Source organism: Gossypium arboreum, chromosome 2, assembly GCF_025698485.1.
Source record: "Gossypium arboreum isolate Shixiya-1 chromosome 2, ASM2569848v2, whole genome shotgun sequence".
Classification (NCBI taxonomy): domain Eukaryota; kingdom Viridiplantae; phylum Streptophyta; class Magnoliopsida; order Malvales; family Malvaceae; genus Gossypium; species Gossypium arboreum.
The window spans coordinates 999,284-1,023,061 of record NC_069071.1 but is presented as its reverse complement, the minus strand read 5'-3'; the positions used below and the strand labels follow the sequence as shown (position 1 = coordinate 1,023,061).

General features: G+C 30.6%; 2 protein-coding genes across 3 annotated transcripts; both read left to right on the top strand.

Moving 5' to 3' along the window:
• Positions 1-337: 337 nt before the first annotated feature.
• LOC108474320 (succinate dehydrogenase [ubiquinone] flavoprotein subunit 1, mitochondrial-like) lies at positions 338-6,086 on the top strand. Its single transcript, XM_017776620.2, has 16 exons — positions 338-682; positions 944-1,102; positions 1,544-1,631; positions 2,086-2,232; positions 2,318-2,458; positions 2,602-2,687; positions 2,768-2,860; positions 2,957-3,020; positions 3,198-3,341; positions 3,671-3,858; positions 4,196-4,370; positions 4,454-4,624; positions 4,780-4,849; positions 4,948-5,068; positions 5,153-5,190; positions 5,659-6,086. The coding sequence occupies exons 1-16, from the start codon at positions 578-580 to the stop codon at positions 5,759-5,761; spliced, it is 1,893 nt and encodes a 630-aa protein (XP_017632109.1). The 5' UTR covers positions 338-577; the 3' UTR covers positions 5,762-6,086.
• An 11,389-nt stretch (positions 6,087-17,475) lies between these two features.
• Positions 17,476-19,793, top strand: LOC108459814 (SCARECROW-LIKE protein 7). Of its 2 annotated transcripts, none has more exons than XM_017759225.2 (2): positions 17,476-17,659; positions 17,781-19,793. In XM_017759225.2, the coding sequence occupies exon 2, from the start codon at positions 17,828-17,830 to the stop codon at positions 19,634-19,636; it is 1,809 nt and encodes a 602-aa protein (XP_017614714.1). In that variant the 5' UTR covers positions 17,476-17,659; positions 17,781-17,827; the 3' UTR covers positions 19,637-19,793. The 2 variants fall into 2 exon arrangements, with proteins under 2 accessions (XP_017614714.1, XP_017614707.1); XM_017759218.2 differs by having other exon boundaries at positions 17,770-19,793.
• The last annotated feature ends 3,985 nt before the right edge of the window (positions 19,794-23,778 follow it).

Genomic DNA, 23,778 nt, shown 5'->3' with positions numbered 1-23,778 from the left:
GAATTAAATTTTTTATTAGCTAAATTTAATTTTAATAAATATATTTTAAGTAAAAAAATTAAGTAATTTTTTGTAAAATATAAAAGCCATATGGCATTATCTAATTTGTTGAACTTTTTTTAACATCAGTTAACTTTTTGGGATAATAAGGGGTATTTTAGATACTAAATTGAGAAAATAATATTTAGGGACTAAAGTGAGAAAATTGATATACTTTAGAGGCCAAATCATAAATTAAGTCAAATAAAAAGTATGAAATAGTTCAATAATTTAAACCAACACTATGAAATAATTTAATTACCATTCTGTAATTTTCTAAAATTAAGTGATAAAACCTAAATTTTGTAATAGTTTAGTCACCTTTCCTTTAAACAAGGGAAAGTGCAACAAACACCATGGTGTCACATGCATCGACAAGTAGCTCTTCCTCAAAGCACCAAATTCCCAGAAAATTCATACAAAATTCAACCACACGCCTTTCATTAAAAAACACTCCCATTGCTCAGTAAACAACACCAACAATTCCCAAAAGAATTACGATAAAATTTAATACAAATTTTGAATTAATCCGGCGGCGATGTGGCGCTGCGTTTCTCGTAGCCTTCGGATTCCATATTCGAAGCGATCGGTCTCAAATGACACCGTTAGATCCCACTTTTCCAGATTCTTCTCCACCGGTTCTGTACGGTTCTTTCTTATCTCTCCTTAATTTCATGATTTTTGAAGTTCTTTTTTCTGATTTTTTGGCTTTGAAAAGTAGTAGTTGATTTCCTTTGAAAAACTTAATCGTAATTTTTTTTATTTAATTTTTGTGTTTTTTATGCAACCCGATTACTTGGAGGAAATCATGCAAAATGCGTATTTTTTTTTTTAGTTTTCTGATTGGTAATGTTGTACGTAATCGATACAGTTTTTGGATTGTGATGTACATTGTGATTATTAGGGAAGAGAATACACGATAGTGGATCATACATATGATGCTGTTGTGGTTGGTGCTGGTGGTGCTGGGTTGAGAGCAGCTATTGGTCTCTCTGAGCATGGATTCAAGACTGCTTGCATTACTAAGCTTTTCCCAACTCGTTCGCATACTGTTGCAGCTCAGGTATAAAGCTGTTTTTGGTTTTTGTGATTATTCAGTGTGTAGTTGCACTGTGACTATAGATTGGTGGACTTCACAGGTCCGGTTTTTATGGGTGTGTTGCTTGTAAGATTTTGATGGCTTTATGCACTTGCCATGCAATTGTTTCCTTTGTCTGTACAGAGAGTTTGGTTGCATGATAGTGATGATCTTTTCTCCAAGCAACGGAACATGAAACTTAGGAGATTTGTTTTTGTTACCATAAGCATGGATTTTTTTAATAATTGTTGTTTACTAAATGATTTATTTTTATCTAGCATCGGATCATTATGGGAAAGTAGAGTCATTGTTTAGTTATATGTTTAAAGTACAATCTCCGGAAAGCTATTGGTTTTGTGGGTGGTGCTGTTTGCTTTGCAGTTCCATTAAAAGAAATAGTGTCTGATCATTTACATTTATTTTCAGGGTGGTATAAATGCAGCTTTGGGAAATATGACTGAAGATGACTGGCGATGGCACATGTATGACACAGTTAAAGGAAGTGATTGGTTAGGTACATGATGTTTGATCTCGTTATCTTTGTGATTTTGTTGTTTACTCATAAATGGCAGATTTATTTAAGCTTATGCTGCTACTAGATATTTGGATTTGTAAGAGTGGTCTATTTTTTTAATCAGTCTCTCTTCTTAAGTAAAAGGACATTTTTACCTTAACTACTCTATTCTCTTGCCTGAAGTAGTTTGTTTATCTCCCTGCATTTGTTGAAGTGACATCAAACATATGTTGATCCTTTTTCCCTTCAAAATCTGATTATCATTAAACTACTGATATTAAATGATCAGTGTAACAATAATCTGACCCGTGCTTAAGGCATAAGGGCTATACCGTGCACAAGCATTTTATATTGCATTAAATACCTTTTCTCTTGCTTCCCTATAGATAACTACCTTCCTAGCAATCTTTTTCTCTTCTGTTTTCTGTTTTAAAGTGAGGGTGGATTTTTGTAGGTGATCAGGATGCAATTCAGTATATGTGCAGGGAGGCACCAAAAGCAGTGATTGAACTAGAGAATTATGGGTTGCCTTTTTCTCGAACAGAAGATGGAAAAATATATCAGCGTGCATTTGGTGGTCAGAGCCTTGACTTTGGCAAAGGTATGAAAACAAAAATCCGATAATTGGCTCAGATTGTTAGCCGGTAGAATTCTCATCTTGGCTCACTATTTTTCTGCTTTACTAGGTGGACAGGCATATCGTTGTGCATGTGCTGCTGATCGAACCGGGCATGCTCTATTGCACACTCTCTATGGCCAAGCAATGAAACATAATACCCAATTCTTTGTGGAATATTTTGCTTTAGACCTGTTGATGAATAGTGATGGTAGGTTATTGCTGGAAACCTGGTTCTCAATCAGCTCACCTTATTCTCTTTTGGCCTTTGACAAAACAATTTTTCTTTCATTCATGTTTTCTTTGCAGTGTGATATGGTTAACTTTTGTTGATTATTAATGACTTATGTGTAGGGAGCTGCCAGGGAGTGATAGCTTTGAACATGGAGGATGGAACACTACATCGGTTCTGTGCTGCTTCAACAATTCTAGCAACCGGGGTAGTGTTTGTGTGTGAGTGGTCTTTTCTTCCCCAGAATGAAGGAAAATGGCATTTAATTTTGTTGTCTGTTTCTTTCAGGGATATGGTAGAGCCTACTTTTCCGCAACCTCGGCTCACACATGCACTGGTGATGGTAATGCTATGGTTGCACGAGCTGGGCTTCCACTCCAGGTCCCTTGTGTCCTTTCTAACCTTGAAATATGTTTTCTGGAGCTGCTTTCTTAACCCTTTCTCTGTTCTTTTCTCTCTTGGTGTATCCTTCTACAGGATTTGGAGTTTGTGCAGTTTCACCCAACTGGAATATATGGGGCTGGGTGTCTCATCACTGAAGGTTTGTGCTTATTCAACTTCTTCTGAAGAGCAGTGCTGTATTTTGATTTCTGGTTGCATGATTTAGGGTGTTATTGTACCTTTTTGTCTTCTTTTTTATAATTTGATTTTAGTTTCACCCTCTTCTTTAGTTGAAGATGATAAGGCTCATTTCTAATTTTATTCTTGCTTTTTGTAGGGTCTCGTGGTGAAGGTGGTATTCTTCGAAATAGTGAAGGTGAACGCTTTATGGAACGTTATGCCCCTACAGCCAAGGATCTTGCTTCAAGGGATGTTGTTTCAAGATCCATGACCATGGAAATCAGGGAAGGTCGTGGTGTAGGTATGATTATCTCCTTATTTCGAACATTTTCATCATCCAGTGTCATCTGTGTTTTTCTTGATTAAGGGTCTGTTTGGGATTGCATTATAGTGCTTGTGCTGTAGAGTAGATATGTGTTTTCCTTTTTCTGGCATTTTGCTTGATTTTATTCTTAGTTCCCTGAAGTGTTAGGTATCAATTTTCACACTCCAATTTGTAGGTGCTCGTGCCATAAGGAACTGTTGATTTCCTATGTTGTGTGATGCAGACGTTTACTCCAGTTACTAGCAAAAATAATATGAATACTTTCACAACTTGGGATTATTAACTGTGATATTTATATCCAATAGGACCTTTGAAGGATCATATCTACCTCCACTTGAATCACTTACCACCAGAGGTGCTCAAAGAGAGGCTTCCAGGTATCTCTGAGACTGCAGCCATTTTTGCTGGTGTGGATGTTACAAAGGAGCCCATCCCTGTCTTGCCTACTGTCCATTATAATATGGGTGGAATTCCCACTAATCACCATGGAGAGGTGTGACATTCAGATGCATAGATCTATTAAACGTGGATGTTCTGAAAAAATATATATTTCTGATATTTAAGGGTGTGTGATTGTGGAGGTTTACTGGAATTTAATGTGTTACTTGATTTATAGATACACAAAACAAATAAATATTTTCATGTCTGTTTCATTATATGACCAATAAATAGGTTTACTGCAGCATTATCTGAGAATGAAAACCTGAAACAATTAGTTTCTTCAAATAATCATGTATGATGTTCGATTATTTTCGGTTTAACATCAACATGCATATCTTTTGTTGATTCCCAGGCTCAGCTTACTTAATCAGTGTGCTTTTGTTTCTCAGGTTGTAACTATCAGAGGCAATGATCCAGATTCTGTGGTACCTGGACTAATGGCTGCTGGAGAGGCAGCTTGTGCATCAGTTCATGGTGCCAATCGGTTGGGTGCAAACTCTCTTCTTGATATTGTTGTCTTTGGTCGTGCTTGTGCAAATAGAGTTGCTGAAATCCATAGGCCAGGCAAGTTGTATTTATATCTTTTTGCGGACAAGTAGCTATGGGTTTACCTCTCAGTGTTTATTCACATACAAGCTATATTTCAGGGGAGAAGCTGAAACCTTTGGAAAAGGATGCCAGTGAGAAAACAGTTGCATGGCTGGACAAACTAAGAAATTCAAATGGTTCTCTTCCGACATCAAAAATTCGATTAAATATGCAACGAGTAATGCAAAACAATGCTGCTGTTTTCCGCACACAGGAAACACTTGAGGAAGGTGTCATGTATCTTCATCTTTAATGTTTTTGCTTTGACCCTTCAAATTTTCCATCATGCTTCTTCCATTTAGCCTGCTTTGTTAGGCACATTAATATCTTTTAAATTTTAAACTCACTTGCGAAAAACAATTTGCTTCTTTGTGTACTTTTGTAGGTTGTCAATTAATTGATAAGACATTGGACAGTTTCCATGATGTTAAGTTGAAGGACCGAAGTTTGATATGGTAAGATTTCAGTCAGTAGGCCGTCCAGGCATCCACCATATCTTTGTCGTAGTTTATTGTTTTATAACCTTCACTTGTAAAATGTTTTTTTTTTCCAGGAACTCCGATTTGATAGAGACTATCGAGTTGGAAAATCTTTTGATAAATGCCTGTATCACCATGCATTCTGCTGAAGCTAGGAAAGAGAGCAGAGGAGCTCATGCCCGTGAAGATTTTACGGTTGGTTTTACTTTTTGTTCAGTTCGGTCGTTTCCATTTTTCCAAGCTTCGGTACAATAAAGTTAATTTGCTGTTATCTTGCAGAAAAGAGACGATAAGAACTGGATGAAACACACATTGGGGTAAGATCTCGTTTCCTTGGATGAACACAGTATGAATATATATATATAGGTGCATTTGTATATGGAGCCAAGCTTAATTGAGACACTAATATTCTGGTGTCTGCTGCATCGGATATAGCATATGAACCCTAGTGTCGTTCGTAATAAAATCAGTACTGCAGTTGAAGCATTTATGTATTAGTGCTTGGAATAAAGTTTATTCTCTGTTCTCCACGATATTTTTATTCGTCGTTTGAGTGGTAATGTAAGTTAGTGACCTGGAAGTGATCAAATCTAGGTTTTCATTATGGGTGTTAACATCAGCATGCTGAAATGGTTACCATTACTAGGGATAATCATCGCCCGAGTATTACTATTATCAGCTTTTACTAGATTATCAAAATCACTAAGTTGCAACATTACTTCAGTTTAATCTTGTTGGGGATGTTAAACCTGTTGATTGTTCTCACGTTCTACTGTGATTTACAGCTATTGGGAGAATGAGAAGGTGCGACTGGATTATCGACCGGTTCACATGAACACGTTAGATGATGAAATCGAGTCATTCCCGCCTAAAGCCCGTGTATATTAATCCATGCGTGTTCTCGGAAGGTTGATCCAGGCTTTATGTCAACCCAGAGTAAGTTATGGAGAACAATAATGCAATAAACTCTTTGTACGTACGGCATTTTGTGCCATTCATCAACAGGTTTCAATCTGAGTTAGAATTTCGTATTTTCGTTGTTCAGCAATAACGTTATGACTTATGACTGCTATGCATAGTATTTTGATTTGTGACATATAGAGCTAGTGAATTTTATTAAGTTTGTCGGTTTAATTCGATGTTCATGTATAGATAACGAATAGGCCGAACCAAATGAATGCACATTTTTATTGACCATTTTAGATTTGGCAAATGTGATATTATCATTTTGTGTGTATGACCTTTTGATATATAATGGTCATATTGGACTCCAATTGAATTCAGATTTGAACTAAGTTAAATTCTTAGTTTTTTGTTCAAAATATTAGAACCCAATATTTTATTTCAAAAGTATCAAATTTCTCACCAGTCGATTCATAAACACAACATTTCGTAGACATCTTCAGACATGCATGGTATCGGAATAACAATAATTAAATAAATAACTAAAAATTTATAAAAGAAAAAGTAAAAGCGGTTTAATTTGTTTAATTGTCGATTTTTGTCTTATTTTTTTATTTTTATCAATTTCAAGTAATTTTTGAAACAGCTGGTTTAACCTCTTTGTTTGGATTGTTATATTGATAAATTCTCCATTCAATCTAGTCTATCACGAAATTTAAATTCAAAGATTAAAATACATCTAGTTATCAAATTTAATGATCATAGTGGCCTAAAAAAAAGTACCAAGTACCAAAATGAATCTGCCAAGTTCAAGGTCAAAAATATTATACCTAATAGGTATTTAGCAAAGGGAGAAAAAGGTACAAAATGGAAGACGATTGGCTGCCGCCGAGATGAGACAGCGGCTGCTATCTAGCTAAGCTGCTCCCATGGCTATCTGGCACTCTCTAAACTAAAACGGTGGCAAAACCACCCCCACTGGTGCAGATAAAAGGAGAGCATCCATCATCCCATCATCATCTCCCTCGAATCCCTGCATCAATTGAGCTTCGAAAATATGTGGGATTCTTATGGTTCAATCAAACATTGCGTGCATTTTGCAATTTGGGTCATTTCTTAATATAGTTTTCCAGATCTGTTTTACTATAGTCTATACCACTTCACATGTATGATGTGATTCACATGTATGATGTGATAATATCCATTAATCAACCAATTTAACCTACATCATGGCTTGAGATTTGTTGAATACACATGGTTTAAACGAGACACTGATGAACATAGGTTATTTGAGTCCGATTTGAAAAAAAAAAATCAATTCAATTCATTTATTATCGAGCTGAACTCAAGCTCGAGCAACCTGAGCTATCAATCCAATCAAATTAGAGCATTATAGTACTCGATTCTAATGATTTGCAAGCTTAATCAAGTTTTTTATTTTAATATTATGAAATAATATTTTTACTTGTAAAAGTACCATGGATGCCTTTGTACTAATAGCTGGATTGCATTGTTCCCTCTCTACTTAGAAAATGGGCAAATTAGTCCATGTACGTTAGATTAAAGAACAAACCATCTATTTTTACTGTTAAAAACTTGTCCATGTACATTAACATAAGGTCACGTGTAACTGTCTGATTTTTTTGTGAGCCACGCCAATTTTTAACACTAGAAACGGATGAAATTTTTAACATAAAAGACAAACTTGTTATTTGATCTAACGTATAGAGACTAATTTACCTATTTTTTGAGTGAAGGGGATAAAATGCAATCTAACTCTTAATAAAGAGGCCTGTATAGTACTTTTACCCATTTTTACCTTTATTTAAGCGAGCCCGAGTTTAAGTTCAAATACAAATATTAATAAACAAGCTCTAGTAACTCAATTATGTCTCAGGTAATTGATGTTCAGTCGAACTTGAATAAAATATCAAGAATTTGAAATTGAACTCCAACTCTAACTTATCACTTTTACACTCTAGAAATAAAAAATATATAATATTTAAATATTAAATATGAATATTTGAAATATATATATAAATATTTAAGTAAAAAAAGGATAAAATTTTGTGAGGCAGCTAATCTATTATAATAAAGTCTTTCATTTTGGTCCTTTTGTTCATTATGTTACTTGTATTATTTAAAGCATCAATTTTCTAAAGGGGACAAAGAAAAGATTAATCATCCATCAATCTAAATGGGTTGCTCTCAATATTTTTAGTTTAAAAATATTAATCATTATGATAATGACTAAATCAATATTTTTTTAGGGTTATAAAATCTATTTTTTTTATCAATAAGTGGTTGGGTGTAATGGTAAAACATATTATACTCTCAAGGTGAGGATATAGATTCGAACCACGAAACGATCTGAACCCCAAACATGAATAATAAAAGCAGACATGAAGAATATAAAATAAAATAAAAATCTACTTTTTCCAATGAGAAAATGGAGGAAAATCCTATTCAATTGCCATTTCTCATTAGGACAGTGTCTCCCACTACTAAAATTTTAGTAGTATAAATTAAAATAGTATTTTAAATACATTAAATCAATATTAATAAGTTTACGTTTTGATCATTTAATTTTAAAAAGTTATAAAATGATCATTAAACTATTCAAAAAATTTCATTTAAGTCACTAGGTTATTAAAATAGTTGTTGGTTTGCACCAATTAAAATCTCTCATTCACCTTCACGGAACAACTTTAAACGTCAAGTATTTGTGAACTAAAATCTAAACAATTTTTTTTCCCGATCTCCAACATTGACCATCAAAACAACTTCAATCATCGGAATGTTCTTCTATTTGGCGATGGATACTAATTTATCGTGCCGATCGTCGAATCGTCACTTAAAACTAACTAGCCAAACTTATAAAAAAAAAAACAAAAAAAAAACCTTAACAACCCAATAATTTAAATAAAAACTTTCGAATAGTTCAGTGATTATTTTGTAACTTTTAAAATTGAATAACCAAAAATAATCTTACTATTAATATAGTGACCTTGTGTGTAATTTACCCAAAAATAATATAAGAACTTCAACCAAATTAATTTACTAGTATTTATATTATGACATGTTCTGAAAAGATTACAGAGAAAATATTAAAATAATGCATTTTTAAGATCCAAATTGCAATTTTTTTGTCTGACAAACTGTTTAAATAAAATTCGAATAATAAGAAAATTATTTATTTATGATACAAATTGCACCCTTTTACTTGGATTTTAATGAGTTTAATAATCGTGTGTAGGGTTAAAATAAAGGTATCCAAGGTCTTAATATTAAAAACTGTTTTTATGTTAGTATTTATATTTTTGTAATTTAATTTTAGATATAATTTTTTAAACATTTTTTAATTTGAAGAAAATGGTGAAGTTTAATGATTTTTTTCTGTTTTATACTATTTAGTAAATTGAAAAAAATGTTTTCTCTTGGTTTGAAAAATAATAAGAAATATATCGGATTAATGAAGTTTTATTTGATTCAATTTTCATATCGGATTAACATCATTTTACGTTGATATATTGAATAAACAAATAATTATATTAACTAAATATGAAAAAGGTGAATTGAAATCAAAGTTTTATATATGCATATGAACCGTAATTCAAGTTTCATGCATACAATATTGTAACTGCAACAAATCAAAAATTATGTATCGAATTACATATTAAACTGATAAATTTGATATTTATCCTGAAAATATATTCAAAGAAATAGAAAAGTTCATTATTAATTTACTATTGAATCATGTACTAAATAGTTATCAAAATTTGACCCAAATTATCACTAAATTATAGCCGTTTTTGTACAAATTAAATCTTTTAAAATTATTCAGAAAACCATACAAATTTGTACATTAAAACAAATTAGTCCATACCGTCATCAAGAGACAAAATATCAAGTCATGTGCTTTCCTTAAAATTAATAATACTGAAATTTTGTGCATTAATTTTATGTAGACGATATGGTCCCAAATTAGAAGTCAGTCAACATCTTTAATGGGACAAATTAAATATATAAGATTTAAGATATCGTGATCACAATTAACAATATTTTTCAATTGAAATAATAAAATTAAGATTTTAAATTTTAATAAATTTTATTTAAAATTTATCGAGATAAATATTAAAATTATAGATAGATTTTGATTCAATGTGTAATATCGTACATGAATTTTAATTTTGTGTGATTTTATTTATGAAATTAGCACCATTTTGGCGAAAGTAAGGGGCTGGCAGGGGCCTCGGTCCCCTTAAAATGTAAAATTGTTATTTAGGCTCTTAAATTTTTTTAAAAATTTTAAATTAGTAAAGATAAAATTACACTTTAGCCCCCTTAAAATTATAAAAATTTGATTTAATCTTTTAAAAATTATAAAGATAAAAACTATAAAAATTTAAAATTTCATTCGCCCTCCCAAAATTGTTCTGGCTTCGCCCATGATTTTATATTGATATGTTGCATACATAAAGAACTATATTAATCCGATCATTTCTTTAAATGTATGCGATTGAATCAAAATTAAAATTTTATGTATGCATATGAACCATAATTCAAGTTTTATGTATATAATTACATCAAATCATAGTTTATGTATCAAATTGTATATTAGACTAAAATTCATATATATAATTGATATTAAACCCAAAATTATGTATGTAAATGATGTGAAAATGATTTAATTTGAATTAAATTAATTATTTAATTCAATAATTGATAATATAATTATAAATAATCATGGCTTTATTAAAATGCAATATATGATTATATATAATTATGTCATTAGACTCGTGATGATGAAAGAATGTAGTAAAAACCCATCATTTCTCTGTATATTTGTAGTGACAATTATTGGAGAAAAACCGTAGTAAATGACAAAACCATATCAACAAAATAATAATAATAATCATTGTATGTTGAAGATTTCTAAAACTATTTGCATTTACTTGTGCTTTTCTTTGCTTTTAGGTATTCGGGGTGTAATTTTTATCTCTATCTTTTGTACTCTTCGTTTTTTTGTAATTATAGTAAAATTATCTTTACCCGTTATTTTCTACGTTAAATTTGTGTGTTCAATTTCTCAATTTCTTCTGATATTTTATTTATTCGTTGCTTAATTGGGTTGATCCCAACATCATTGATATATAATTTTGATAATTTTTTTACCTTAAACTTTAAACTCTAAACTCGAACCCAAAATTAAACCTCAAACTCAAATTTAGGGTTCAAGGTTTGAGTTTGGGTTTCGAATCTATGTTCAAAGTTCGAGATTCGAGGTTTGGAGTAAAAATTACTAAATTTATGTATCAATGATATGAAAATTTTGTTAAAATGTGATTAAATAATTTAAAATGAACTATAAATAATATGATGGGAATAATTCATAAAATAATTTATCCTCCGCAAAGAATGAGACAACTTTTTTTGTAGTTCTTGATAATAATGAAATAATAAAAAAGATAATAATTTCTCATTCCATTAGAAGTACAACTTTTAAATTTTAATAATAATAAAATTATGAAATAATTAAAAATTATAAATTATTATGTATGAATTTAATAAGGTGTACCAAAACAAATACACAAATTAAAATATCATTTTAATCAAATTATATAATCATCGAATTTAATATTAAATACTAATCTAAATATGTACATATTTAAAAATGAACCAGCATTTAATGTGATAGGCAACTATTAGACTAATAGAAAGACTTTTATTGGAACCAACATTAAAGTTAAAATTTTAGTGTAAAAAAGTTGGAATAAATTATTTGTTTTTTATCTATTAAGTCTTAATTCGATTGGTATGGGTATTATTTTCAATACAAGAAGACGTGGGTTTGAGTAAGCTAAAGCGCATTATCCTCCTATTTATGGGTCAGAGAGGGACTATGGATAGTTAAAATAACAGATATGATCAGAACATATAATGAGATTATTCAAATAAAAATTATCTATGCTTTTATGTATAAGTTATCCAAGAGTATGGTAAGATATCTATAGATAAAACCATTTGAAGTTATTTATGCTTTGTTTCAAGAATTGTCTAGATTTGAAATTTGATGAGTACGAATCGTTTTAATGGTTATTGGCATCGGATCTTGATTTGGGTTTAAAAAATTTTCGTGACTTGATCTTAGATGGTTAATAGTTGAGTTTGCTTCTAGAATTATTTAGAATTTATATTGAAAAACTAGTTTCCCTTCATGTTGATGCAAAGAAATTAGAGAGAGCTTTGATACGAGGGTATTTGATGAGTCATCTTCAAGAGCTTTCTAGGCTTGAACAAATTGGTTGATCAAATAGCAAAGAGTAGTTTCAATTTCTTCTATTTAAGCTTTGATTTCTGAACATTTGAAGTTATGTACAATGGCTTGGAGAATACCCCTTTTGTGTCAGTCGATAAAATAAAAGAGATTTTTTGTGAAATATAAACTCTTCATCTAAGTGATCCACAAATATTTAAACTCTTTTAATTATTATTTATTTCATATTAATTTAATTAATTAGAGATAAAAATAAACATTTAGTATTATCACTTAAATAATTTAATTTAATTAGTGATAACGTAAAGTTTTATTAGTTGTCTCCAAATAAATTTAAATTAATTAAAGAAAAATAATTATGACACAATACGTGATGTTATCATTTTAACCATAATAATTTTATTTTAATACATGGCGCTTTGTAATTGGTCTGAAAATATATTTATATACAGTTGCAATTGCATAGGAGAAAATTGTCATATTATCGATGTTGCTAGTCACAAGTCGTATTACAGATGATGTAAGAAAAATTATCATAAGTTGATTAAATGTGACATGAGAGAAAATTTTCTTGTTTTCTTGTTGATTTACTGACCTTAACTATTGCTTGATAACATGTTTGAAAAAATTAAATCAATTGAAATTAATATTTTAATAATTTAATTTTGAAAAACATTTAATAATGTATAATAAAACTTCTAGATAGAAATTTTTCTAAAAAATGTGAAAAATGATAAGTAGATAAGAACTTATTCATCACTTAATAAAGAATAAATTTAATTATTTTTATTTGAGATCATATTATAATTTATCAAACAATCTAATTATATTTTTTAAACTCCAAATAGATTTTATATCTTTAATTCAATCTCATTATAAGTTCTGATCATATCTGCTATTTTTGACACAATGTGACACAATGCCTAGAACAAAAATTATAAAAATTTTGATTCATTTCATCTATTCCATGACTAGAATAGGTGGGGATACACGCTACACCACAAATTTTAATCAGAATAGTTCCAAGAAATGGCTGATCTATTCACTCAATCAATAACCGAGCCAGATTTAATGTATTATAAGGGACTTGCCTTTTCTATTGATTCCTACGGATTTGATCAAAAACATTTATTGAATGATGTATTTAAGTTCTGATCATATCTGCTCTTTTTGATACAATGTCTAAAACTACTCATAGCTCCTCCTCAACCCATAAATAGGAGGATAATGCTCTTCAGCACACTTGAACGACACAATGCCTAGAACAGAAATGATAAGAATTTTTATCAGCTCTACTTCCTATTTTTTTATGAAGAAAATGAATCTTTTTTATCAAAGGATTAAAAAAATATATATTTGAATCTCTTGTAGGAATGATTTGAAAGATTCAAAACAAAAATAGTAATATTTTACTAACAACAACATAATCAAAATAGTCTATCAAGATAGATTAATCTGAATCGAGCTAATACTAAATGTAGGTAATTATTTAGTTTAATCTATTATTAAACAATAATAGCCTGTAAAAATAAATGTAGACGTTGGAGTTGGAGAATTGATTGCATGCCAACGTGTCTAGTTGCTTTCAAGTTTCAACCAAAGATAAAAAGGACCCCGTCAAATATCATAACCTTATCCCATAAATGGACCGTTGCTTTAATTTTTATTTTATATCATAGTTGTTGCATTTTGGTCCATCTAATGTCATGGATTTCACCTTTTTGTCACCCACCCTTTAGTTTTTTCTTCATCCTTTAGTACCTTTTGTCCCCATACAACAATGTAATTATGAAATTCATGTAGATTTATTCAAATTTGATTAGGAAATTTTAAAATAGATTATTTTCGAGTTAAACTCAAGTAAATTATTATAATAACTAAATTTAAATAGATTAATATTTGATTGAAGTAATTCATGAGTTCGATAAAGTTTTTTATTAATATTTTCTATTTAGTAATTTTTTCAATTAGACCATAAAAAGTTTTTTCAAATATGTTATTAAATAGAATTATAAATACAATTATATTTACAAGTAATATATACGAATAATTATAATTAGAACCAACGCCACAACCACAATTGGATTGATAATTGAAATATATCTAAACCTATACCAGAAAAAATCCGAATATGGTTTACATATTGTGAGACTTAAATTAGAATAATTTTAAATTGAGATTTCATACATGATATTATACATGGTAGAACTCGATCCTATGATTCCCAAAATTCTCAGGGCTTCAACATTACCATTAAGCTAAGATCTTATTAACAATTAGAATTTAGACCTCAAACTTGAGTATAAATAATCGAGTTTGAAGTTGAAGAAAAATCTAATTGATTGTAATTAAGCATAATCAAAATAAGATTGAAGAATCCCAAGTTATGACCTATAAGTTGCATGTTCACCTTCTTTATAAATAGTTTAGGTCCGAATGATCGTTATACCAATTGAACGATTCGATGGAGTTGAACCTCAAATATTAAATTGAACTCGAGCTTTTTACCGTTTATATTCGCTCCATTACATCCACATTCTCATCCCATAAACTTCTTAGTTTAAATATTATTTGTATAATTATTATGTTTTTATTTAATTAAATTTACAACACCAACATTTTCAAAACCTCAATTTTCTTTTATCTATAGTTTATCTAAAGGCCGAAGCGGCCTACATAAGTCTAAAAACATACTTAAAATTTGAGAAAATTTAAGTAAAAATATCAAATTTGATAAATTAACTTGGATAAAAAAATAAATCGAATTAAAATATGAACTGAACTCGATATTTAAAATTCAAAATCTAATCCCAACGCAAGTTGGCCCAACCCTTCAACATTAAAATATGGTACTTTCTTATTTTATATATTAAATAATTTATCTACTATAGTTAAATATACCAAGTTGTAGCGTAAATATTAAAAATATGTTAACTTTATATTTAGAAATTTTAAAAATAGTAGTAAATATATAATTGCTACATATTAAATAAAATTTTAAGTTTATAAAATTAAAAATAATATGAACGGATATAAATGAATATGGATTAATTATCTATAAATATAGGTGAGACTTTACTTAGACAATTATATATAATATTAATGCTATATATAAATTCGGTTCAAAAATCCGACCCGTGAATACTTTAAACTCAGATCATAAGTGTGTCATAATTTAATATAATTAAATATCAAATATAATATAAAAATATTACGACCTAAATATAATATATGACACTATAAATTATGGGAATTATTACCTCGTCTCTCATCGAACCTATCCAATCTCCCCTATATGTGAGTGGGTCCCTTAATCGCCCAAAAAGAACGGAGGACCCTAATTGGCAATCCCACACGTCATTAACACTATTTTCTCACTTTTTTGTATTTTTTCTCAAAGGCTCAAACCTTCCTTTTAAATTTTACCCTCTACAAAAAAGAACAAAAATAATTATTGATAATTAGATACGATAAAATCACATGCTATAAATACTTTATAAAAATTATTTTTTCAGTATAAACTATGGTATAACATTAAAAATAATATATGTTATACCTCATTGTGACAAGACACGTGACAAGTTTAGAAGACATTTGAACAAGTAAGCCTACCACTAGTAAGTCGAGCGGTCACCTGTGAACTTACCCTCTCGAGAGGACTATCCAGACAACGAATGATTTAAGCTTTATTGGGAACATGAAGTTGTTTGGTTATAAATATCATGTGAGTACAACTGCTTTGTCCTATCACAAATATCCTCTTTCCATTGAAGACATTCTTCCCATGAGCTCTATAATAATGACAAGTTCAACATGTTAATACCATTTTGCGCGGGACGCCTACGTATAAATACCTCTAGTAATGACGAATAAAGGAGGTAACCTTTCAATAATACTAAGTCTACACTTTTTTAACATTCTTTTAGCCCTCAACCTCCAAACTCTCTTTACCATCATTTTCTATAACTTCTGACTCTCTGTCTCGATTGGATGAATCAACCTCCGCAACAATCATTCTTCTCTCCTTTGTACTATTTTCTTGTTAAGTATTATATTAACAATATCTATTAAAAAATATTAAAAATAATATAATAGATAAATGTATCTTAATTAATGTGAATGTCTTTTTTTTTTAATTGTTTGATATTCATTGAATATATTAATTTCGATTAAATTGAAAGTCGATCTGAATCAAACCTTTGAATGTGTGGTAATTAGTAAAACTTTCTCATAATATTTTTTCATCCATATAACTCGAATTTAAAAATTATTGAAGAGATATTGAAATTCTTAATGTTGATCCGTATATCCTACAAATTTCATTGGATTGGGGTGGAGCTCTAGGCATTGATCGGAGAAGTTTTAGATTCTATAGGCTTTAATTGCACAAAATATTATTTATACGACACTAATAATTTAATATTGTAATTAGAATGTTTAAAATTTGAAACTCAATTTAGAATCAAGGTCATAATCTAGAAATATTTAATGTAAATAACTTATTTTATAAATTATTATAATTTTTTTTCTATTTACATAAATATACAAAATATTACTATGTTCCACAAAATATTACAACTTTAAACTAATTCTATCCTAAATATAATAATCATAAATATTCTCGTCTGTTGTACCATTTAAAATTTATTTTATCCAATCTATAATAATATTTAAATAAAATTATTTTAATAAAAATTCATAAAAATACAACATGTATTAAATTATTTACAAGATGCAATAACCTAAGCAACAACCATCACTAATTCACTTCGATTTTTAATTTTATTGTGGCATATGAACAAACACTTGGGCCTCGATTTGAGAGTGCGCGCGCTATTGCCGATTGTAGTAATAGGCTAGTCGCCGTCGCTTCACTGTGCTAACTGCTGATGCTACATTGGATTTCTCCATCTTTTCAAACTTTTTCAATAATTCCACGTCACTTTGCCTTTTCTATGTTAGCTTTGGTGAAAGTACTTGATAGATGTCTCTATTATAGGGATAATTCAAATTAATCCTTATACTATTAAATAAATCAATTTAATAATTGTAGCAGTAAAAAAAATCAAGTAAAGCCAAATTTTAATAGACTTAAGATTTTTATTTTCAAAATTATATATTTTAAAATGATAAATTAGTAAAAATAATTATTTTGAAAATAATAAAATTACCTTTTGAATGATATAAATAATTTCAATTTAAAAAAAGTTTCATAACAACTGGTTAACATAATTTTTAATCGAGTTAGTAATTGGAATTAAGACGTAATTACTACTACTTCTAATAATAATAGATCCAAATTACACCACTTTAATATTTTTAGGGATTAAAATTCCAATTTAACTATACTACAAGGACTAAAACCAAAATTTAACCATTTGTTTTCTAATAGCTAAATAAAGGACTCAACTTTTCATTTGAGGGACAACTTTAGGCCTTTTAGCTCAGCACTCATCTACTGCTTTGCGCTGCCGTTTTAGCTTTCCTTCTTTAAAAAAAGCTATACATACTATTCTCAAAGTTTCTTTCCTTCTCTTTCATTAGCTAAGCAAAATCCCAAGTTTATAGAGCTATTCTTCGGTCACTCTTGGTCCTACTGACTCTTTGTATGTACTCTCTGTCACTTATCTTTTTTTTTTTTTAATTTCCTTTTCTTTAAGCTTTAAAAACACTCACTTTTTGCTGATTTTTTCTTGTTTTTTTGTGGGTAAATGAGACTAAGTGCAGTTCACTGAAAATTTTCCGGGAAGTTTTTTTTTTTTTTTTGCCGGAAAATGGCATATATGTGTGCTGATAATGGGAATCTAATGGCAATCGCTCAACAAGTTATAAAGCAAAAGCAAGAACAAGAGCAACAACAGCAGCAGCAACAACAACAGCAGCAGCAACAACAGCTTCTTGGTTTGAATCCTTTCTCTTTAAATCCTTGGTCTAGTACTACCCACCATGGTGTTTCCAGTTCGGGTAATGTCGGGTATGGGCTTACGGGTCCGGGTTTTACCGACCCGTTTCAAGGGGATGCTGGGGAAGGGTTTCAGTTCCCTAACATGGAACATCACCATTCGATTGGGTTTCGTTTTCCTGATTTTGGCGGTGGTGCCGGTGGTGAGTTTGACTCGGATGAGTGGATGGATAGTTTAATGAACGGTGGTGGCCATTCAACGGATACTTCGAATCTGCCGTCTGGTTGCGACGCGTGGCAAAGCAATGCTGATTTTGGTATCTACGGTGCTGATCCGTTTACTGCTTGCCCAAGTCGACTCACCGTGACGTGTTCTCCGCCGTCTAATCTGAACCGAGTGATCCCTACTACTACTCTACCTGCATGGCCGCCATCCCCTCCACCGCCTCCGCCGCAAGTAACCGTTGAAGAAACGAAAACAAGCAGTCCCCAGAACCAGAGCCAGGACCCAGCCATCAACGACGGCGCGGGTATCTCATCCGGTTCACCGGAGACCGATTTATCTCCGCCGCTTTTAAAAGCTCTACTCGACTGTGCTACACTCGCTGACTCGGAACCTGAACGCGCGATTAAATCACTGGCTAAACTCAAGGAATCGGTATCAGAACACGGAGATCCAACTGAAAGAGTGGCTTTTTACTTCACTGAAGCTCTCCATAGCAGACTCTCTCATCAAACAGACCAAAGGTTGACGATGATCGAAACGACGTCGGAGGACTTCACTCTCTCATATAAAGCATTAAACGACGCCTGCCCTTACTCGAAATTCGCCCATTTAACGGCTAACCAAGCGATTCTCGAAGCAACAGACCGAGCTAGCAAGATTCACATAGTTGACTTTGGGATCGTTCAAGGAGTTCAATGGGCTGCTCTGTTACAAGCTTTAGCAACCCGATCAGCCGGAAAACCGACCCGAATCCGTATATCGGGCATACCCGCTCCGGTTTTGGGATCGACACCGGCTCCTTCTCTTTACGCCACCGGTAACCGTCTACGTGACTTCGCGAAGCTTCTGGATTTGAATTTTGAGTTCGAACCGATTCTAACTCCGGTTACTGAACTCACCGGGTCGAGTTTCCGGGTCGATGAAGATGAGGTATTAGCTGTGAATTTCATGCTTCAATTGTATAATTTATTGGATTCTACTCCCGCCGCCGTGGAAACCGCTCTAGCTTTGGCTAAATCATTGAACCCGAAAATCGTGACATTAGGTGAGTACGAAGCGAGTTTGAACGGAGTCGGGTTCTTAAACCGATTCAAGAACGCATTAAGGTATTACTCCGCCGTGTTCGAGTCATTAGAACCAAACTTACCTCGCGACTCACCTGAGAGAATCCAAGTGGAGAAACACTTACTCGGCCGGAAAATTGCCGGAGTCATCGGACCGGAAGAAGCCGGCACCCAAAGGGAACGAATGGAAGACAAAGAGCAATGGAAAATTTTAATGGAAATTTCCGGTTTCGAAACGGTAACACTTAGCCATTACGCCATAAGTCAAGCAAAAATTCTACTGTGGAACTATAATTACAGCCCCTCGTATTCATTGATCGAATCCCAACCTGGATTTCTCTCTTTAGCTTGGAACGAAGTGCCTTTACTCACTGTTTCTTCATGGCGTTGATGAACTTTCATTGTAAAAATGGTTTCCACCTGGTAATTTTTCTCTAGTGTGGAATGGTAGAAAGTTTTTTTGAGCTGCTTTATTTCCATGGTTGCATATAAAAGTTTTCTTCAAATTGATTTTGATCTTAAGACATTTTTTCTGGGTTTTCTCTTCATGTTGGGGTTTTTCGCTTTTTCTTTACTATCTTAAATTGTTAAATGTTGACTTGAATTCAATTCCATTGTAGCCCCTAAATCCAAGATGTGCAAAAACCCAAAACCTGCAAAAACCTGTCAAAAAACACTAAATTGGTCCAAGTTTTATGTCATAAAATAACTTTGATTGTTATGATTTTATGATTTTATAAGCTAAAATACGTTAACCGATTATCGAGTGTGAAATAATAGAAAGCTATATTTCCATGGTTGCATATATAAATTTTCTTGGTAAAAGTATAATGAAATATCTTGTAAAATTTAATAAATTAATTTATGTATGTTAAATTATTTTGTTTTTACACAAAGTATAGGAAATGTAATTATTTGGTTATCGCATCTATCAAATCAATTTTTAAGAAAATTAGATTTCATTTCTGATTTATTGTTGATGTAGATATTAACTTGTTAGTGTTGACCCGAATTCTAGTTCCATTGTAGCCCCTAAATCGAAGACCTGCAAAAGAAAACCTGTCAAAAGAAATTTACCAACTGTCATCATATTTCATCACCAACCCTGCAAGGTGTAGTAAAAAAAGGACCAGTTAAAAATGTCAGTGTCTTTCAAACACTGTAAATGTTTTGAGTGTGTATTGATTAAGACACTGTCCTGTTTTGGACTGTGATATCCTGTATTTGGTATTTGTTTAAGACCAACACAGTACTTATAAGTTTCATGGAATAGGGCTTATTGAATAAGACATATATGGCAAAATAAATTAAAAAATTGCGTAAATGATCTGCCAGGTTATCTTCCTTTTTGCCATTTTCTTTGTATCGAAGCTTTTCAATCTTTTATGGCTGCTGGTTTTGTTATTAAGCTTAGAAAAGGACTTTGAAATTGAATTTGCATGTGGGGTGGTGGTGCCTTGTTGCTATTACTGCTTAATCTTTTTTTTTTTTTCTCAATCTATGGCCTTTCCTACTTGCTGATTATAAAGATTTAATGGCTGTCATTTTCAAACTGATTGAATCCAAAATTTAAATCAGAATTTATTTAAAAGAAATTATTTAATGGATTCTTCCCGTCACATTTTTTATGATATCTTTTTAACTATTTAATGGTTTCAGTAATTTTTTCATATAATTGATATATAATTTTGGTAATATTTTTATTCTGAACTCTGAATTTAAACCTTGATTTAAACCTTAAACCTTGAATCTTAAACTCGCAATTCAGGCTTGGAATTTGAGGTTTAGAGATTAGAAATTAGGATTTAAGATTCAAGGTTTGAGTTTAGAGTTCGAGATTTAGGGCTCAAGTTCGAGGTTAAAAAAAATTACCAAGATTATATATCAATGACATGGAAAATTTATTGAAATATCATTGAATAATTAGAAAAGGATCATGGATAATGAGATGGAAAGGGTACATAAAATAATTTCCCCAAATTATAGTGTGTGTTTTTTGGTTTTCAAATTATGAAAAGTAACAAATGATTATTTACTTATTTAATTTTATTGTTTTTGTCACCATTGGGTAAACATAAAATAGACATACCAAAAATTCAAGATAGTTGAGTGATCAAAAAAAATAAAAGTTGATAACCATTTTGTAAATTTTTATAGTTGAGTGACAAAAGAAGAAATTTAATAATAGTTGAGTGACCCAAAAATTCCTAATTGAGCGATTACTAATGTAATTTTCCTTTTCTTTCTTATTGAATTAAGCATAAGATCTTATCATTTGATTGTGTATTTCTCTTTTCATTATTTAAAATCATTATTAATATGAAAATCTTTTTAAAAATAGAGGTGAAGCAAGAAAATTTTAAGAAAGAATTGAAATTAAATTGTATTTCTTTATAAGGGTTAAAATGTAATTTTATTATTTTAATGACTTATATTTTTATAATTTTAAAGAATTAAATTAAAATTTTATTATTTTAGGGTTAAAATATAAATTTAGCATATATTAATATAAAGAGACCGAGGCTCTGCTATATTTACTCATGGGTCCGGCCATTCGGCCCAAAGGCCCATCCGAAAAGAGATAGTGTTTAGGTAAAAATATAGTCATGAAAAATAGGCTTGAGCAAAAAAACAAGGCCCGTTTAGAAAACGAGTCAGGGCTCGGGTAAGGTTTTTTCGGGCCCGATCTGGCCTGAATATGGTAAAAAAACTATACTTTTTTATTCTATTTTCTTGTTTTTTTTACTATTTTGCTATCATTTTATTTATCTTAATGTTATTTAAGTATACAATTTTTTTAAAAATTTATTTTTAATTTGTTGGGAAACATTTATTTTAATTTTTTTAGTATTTTATTTTAAAAATATATATATAAAACTTAATATGTGCCGGATCAAGGTTTGGACAAAAATTTAGACCTATTTTTTAGGCCAAACAAAGCCCGAGTCTAACATTTTGGTTGGGCCCATGATCACCTCTAGCTCCTGCGGACCTTTTGCGATCGCACTTGTATTAAAACTTGAAATCTAAAATATATTATTAAATCACCCTTGTAAAATTATATGTATCGAAATAGCTATTTTCCACTTTGATTTTTTCCATTTTTCAATTAACGAAAAATTTTGGACTAAAGCATAATATTATATTAATAATAAGATGAAATTATACCAAATTAATTTACTGACTAAATCATTAAATTCAATATAGTACAATTTGTCCTTATTATTGTTCTACTTTTTCCATTGAAAGGATGTATAAACAATAGAGAGTAGCTTGCTTGAACATGATATTTCATCCTTTTTTACATAAGATTGAGGTGAAACAAGGGCAATGAAAGCAGCCTGTTTCCAACCCTCTGAAAACCAATGGGCCAAGGTTAACCGAGTAGGTCATGGCGATTTTGCATGATGGGGTCACTTCTTCAGGCCATTATAAGGTTGTTGAAATAGGAGCCCCAGTTAACTCCTGTCCCGACTCGGTTTATCAGGTCATATGTCTTAGGGTTAGTTTAGTAATGTGTTTTAGAAAAAAAACATTTTTGAAAAAAGTTTAAAGTTTATATCAAAAGCACTGAGATGTTTAGAAAATTTATGAGATATAAGTTAAAAAACTGTGGTCATCTGGATAGAATAGAATTTTATTTTGTAATTTATAATCAAATTTTATATTTAAATTAGTAAAATAATTTATATTTTTATATAAAATGATTTTAAAAATACCATATAAAATTTATTTATTACTCTTTATTTACTTGAAAAATATTTTTCAAAGAAATATTTATAAAAATTTAAAATTTTACTAAATAACGTCTAAAAGTCATAAAACAAAACTCATTTCATCAAAATAAAATATATAAAAATTTAAAACCCAAACTAAGTATGAAAAAATTGAGAATTGATCTAAACTAAATTATATTAATAGTTTAAGAAACTAAAAAAATTAAAACAATGGAACTCATCTCTAATTGAAATGCACCTTAATAGGGGTGGAGCTAGGAGCTGGCAGGGCCCTGGCCCCATGCAATGGAAAATATTCCATTTAAATTTTTTTATAATTTATAAAATTTTAAATTAATAATAGTAAAATTTTACTTTGACCCTAAAAATAATAAAAATTTAATTTAATTCTTTAAAATTATAAAAATATAGGATATTAAAATAGTACAATTACATATTTATTATCGTAAAAATATATAATTTAATTTCGTCTTTTCTAAAAATAATTTCTAATTTCACCTGCACTTTAAGATGAGAAAACATCAACATGTGAATATCTAAAATAAAATTCTAAATTATGTATCATGACAAAGCTTAACGAGTCGAGTCAAGTTGCGACAACTACATTACCTTTGTGAGGCTTTTAAGGGCCCTCTTTTCAACTCTTTTTTCTGCCAATTCTCATCTATCACACAGCACATCATAGATGCTTTCCACAATTCATTTGCATAGAGAAACAGACTAATGGGGACTCTTTTCTGCATATTACATCAGTTATTCTAAGAACTTGGCCAACAATTTGAATGTGTACCCCCGT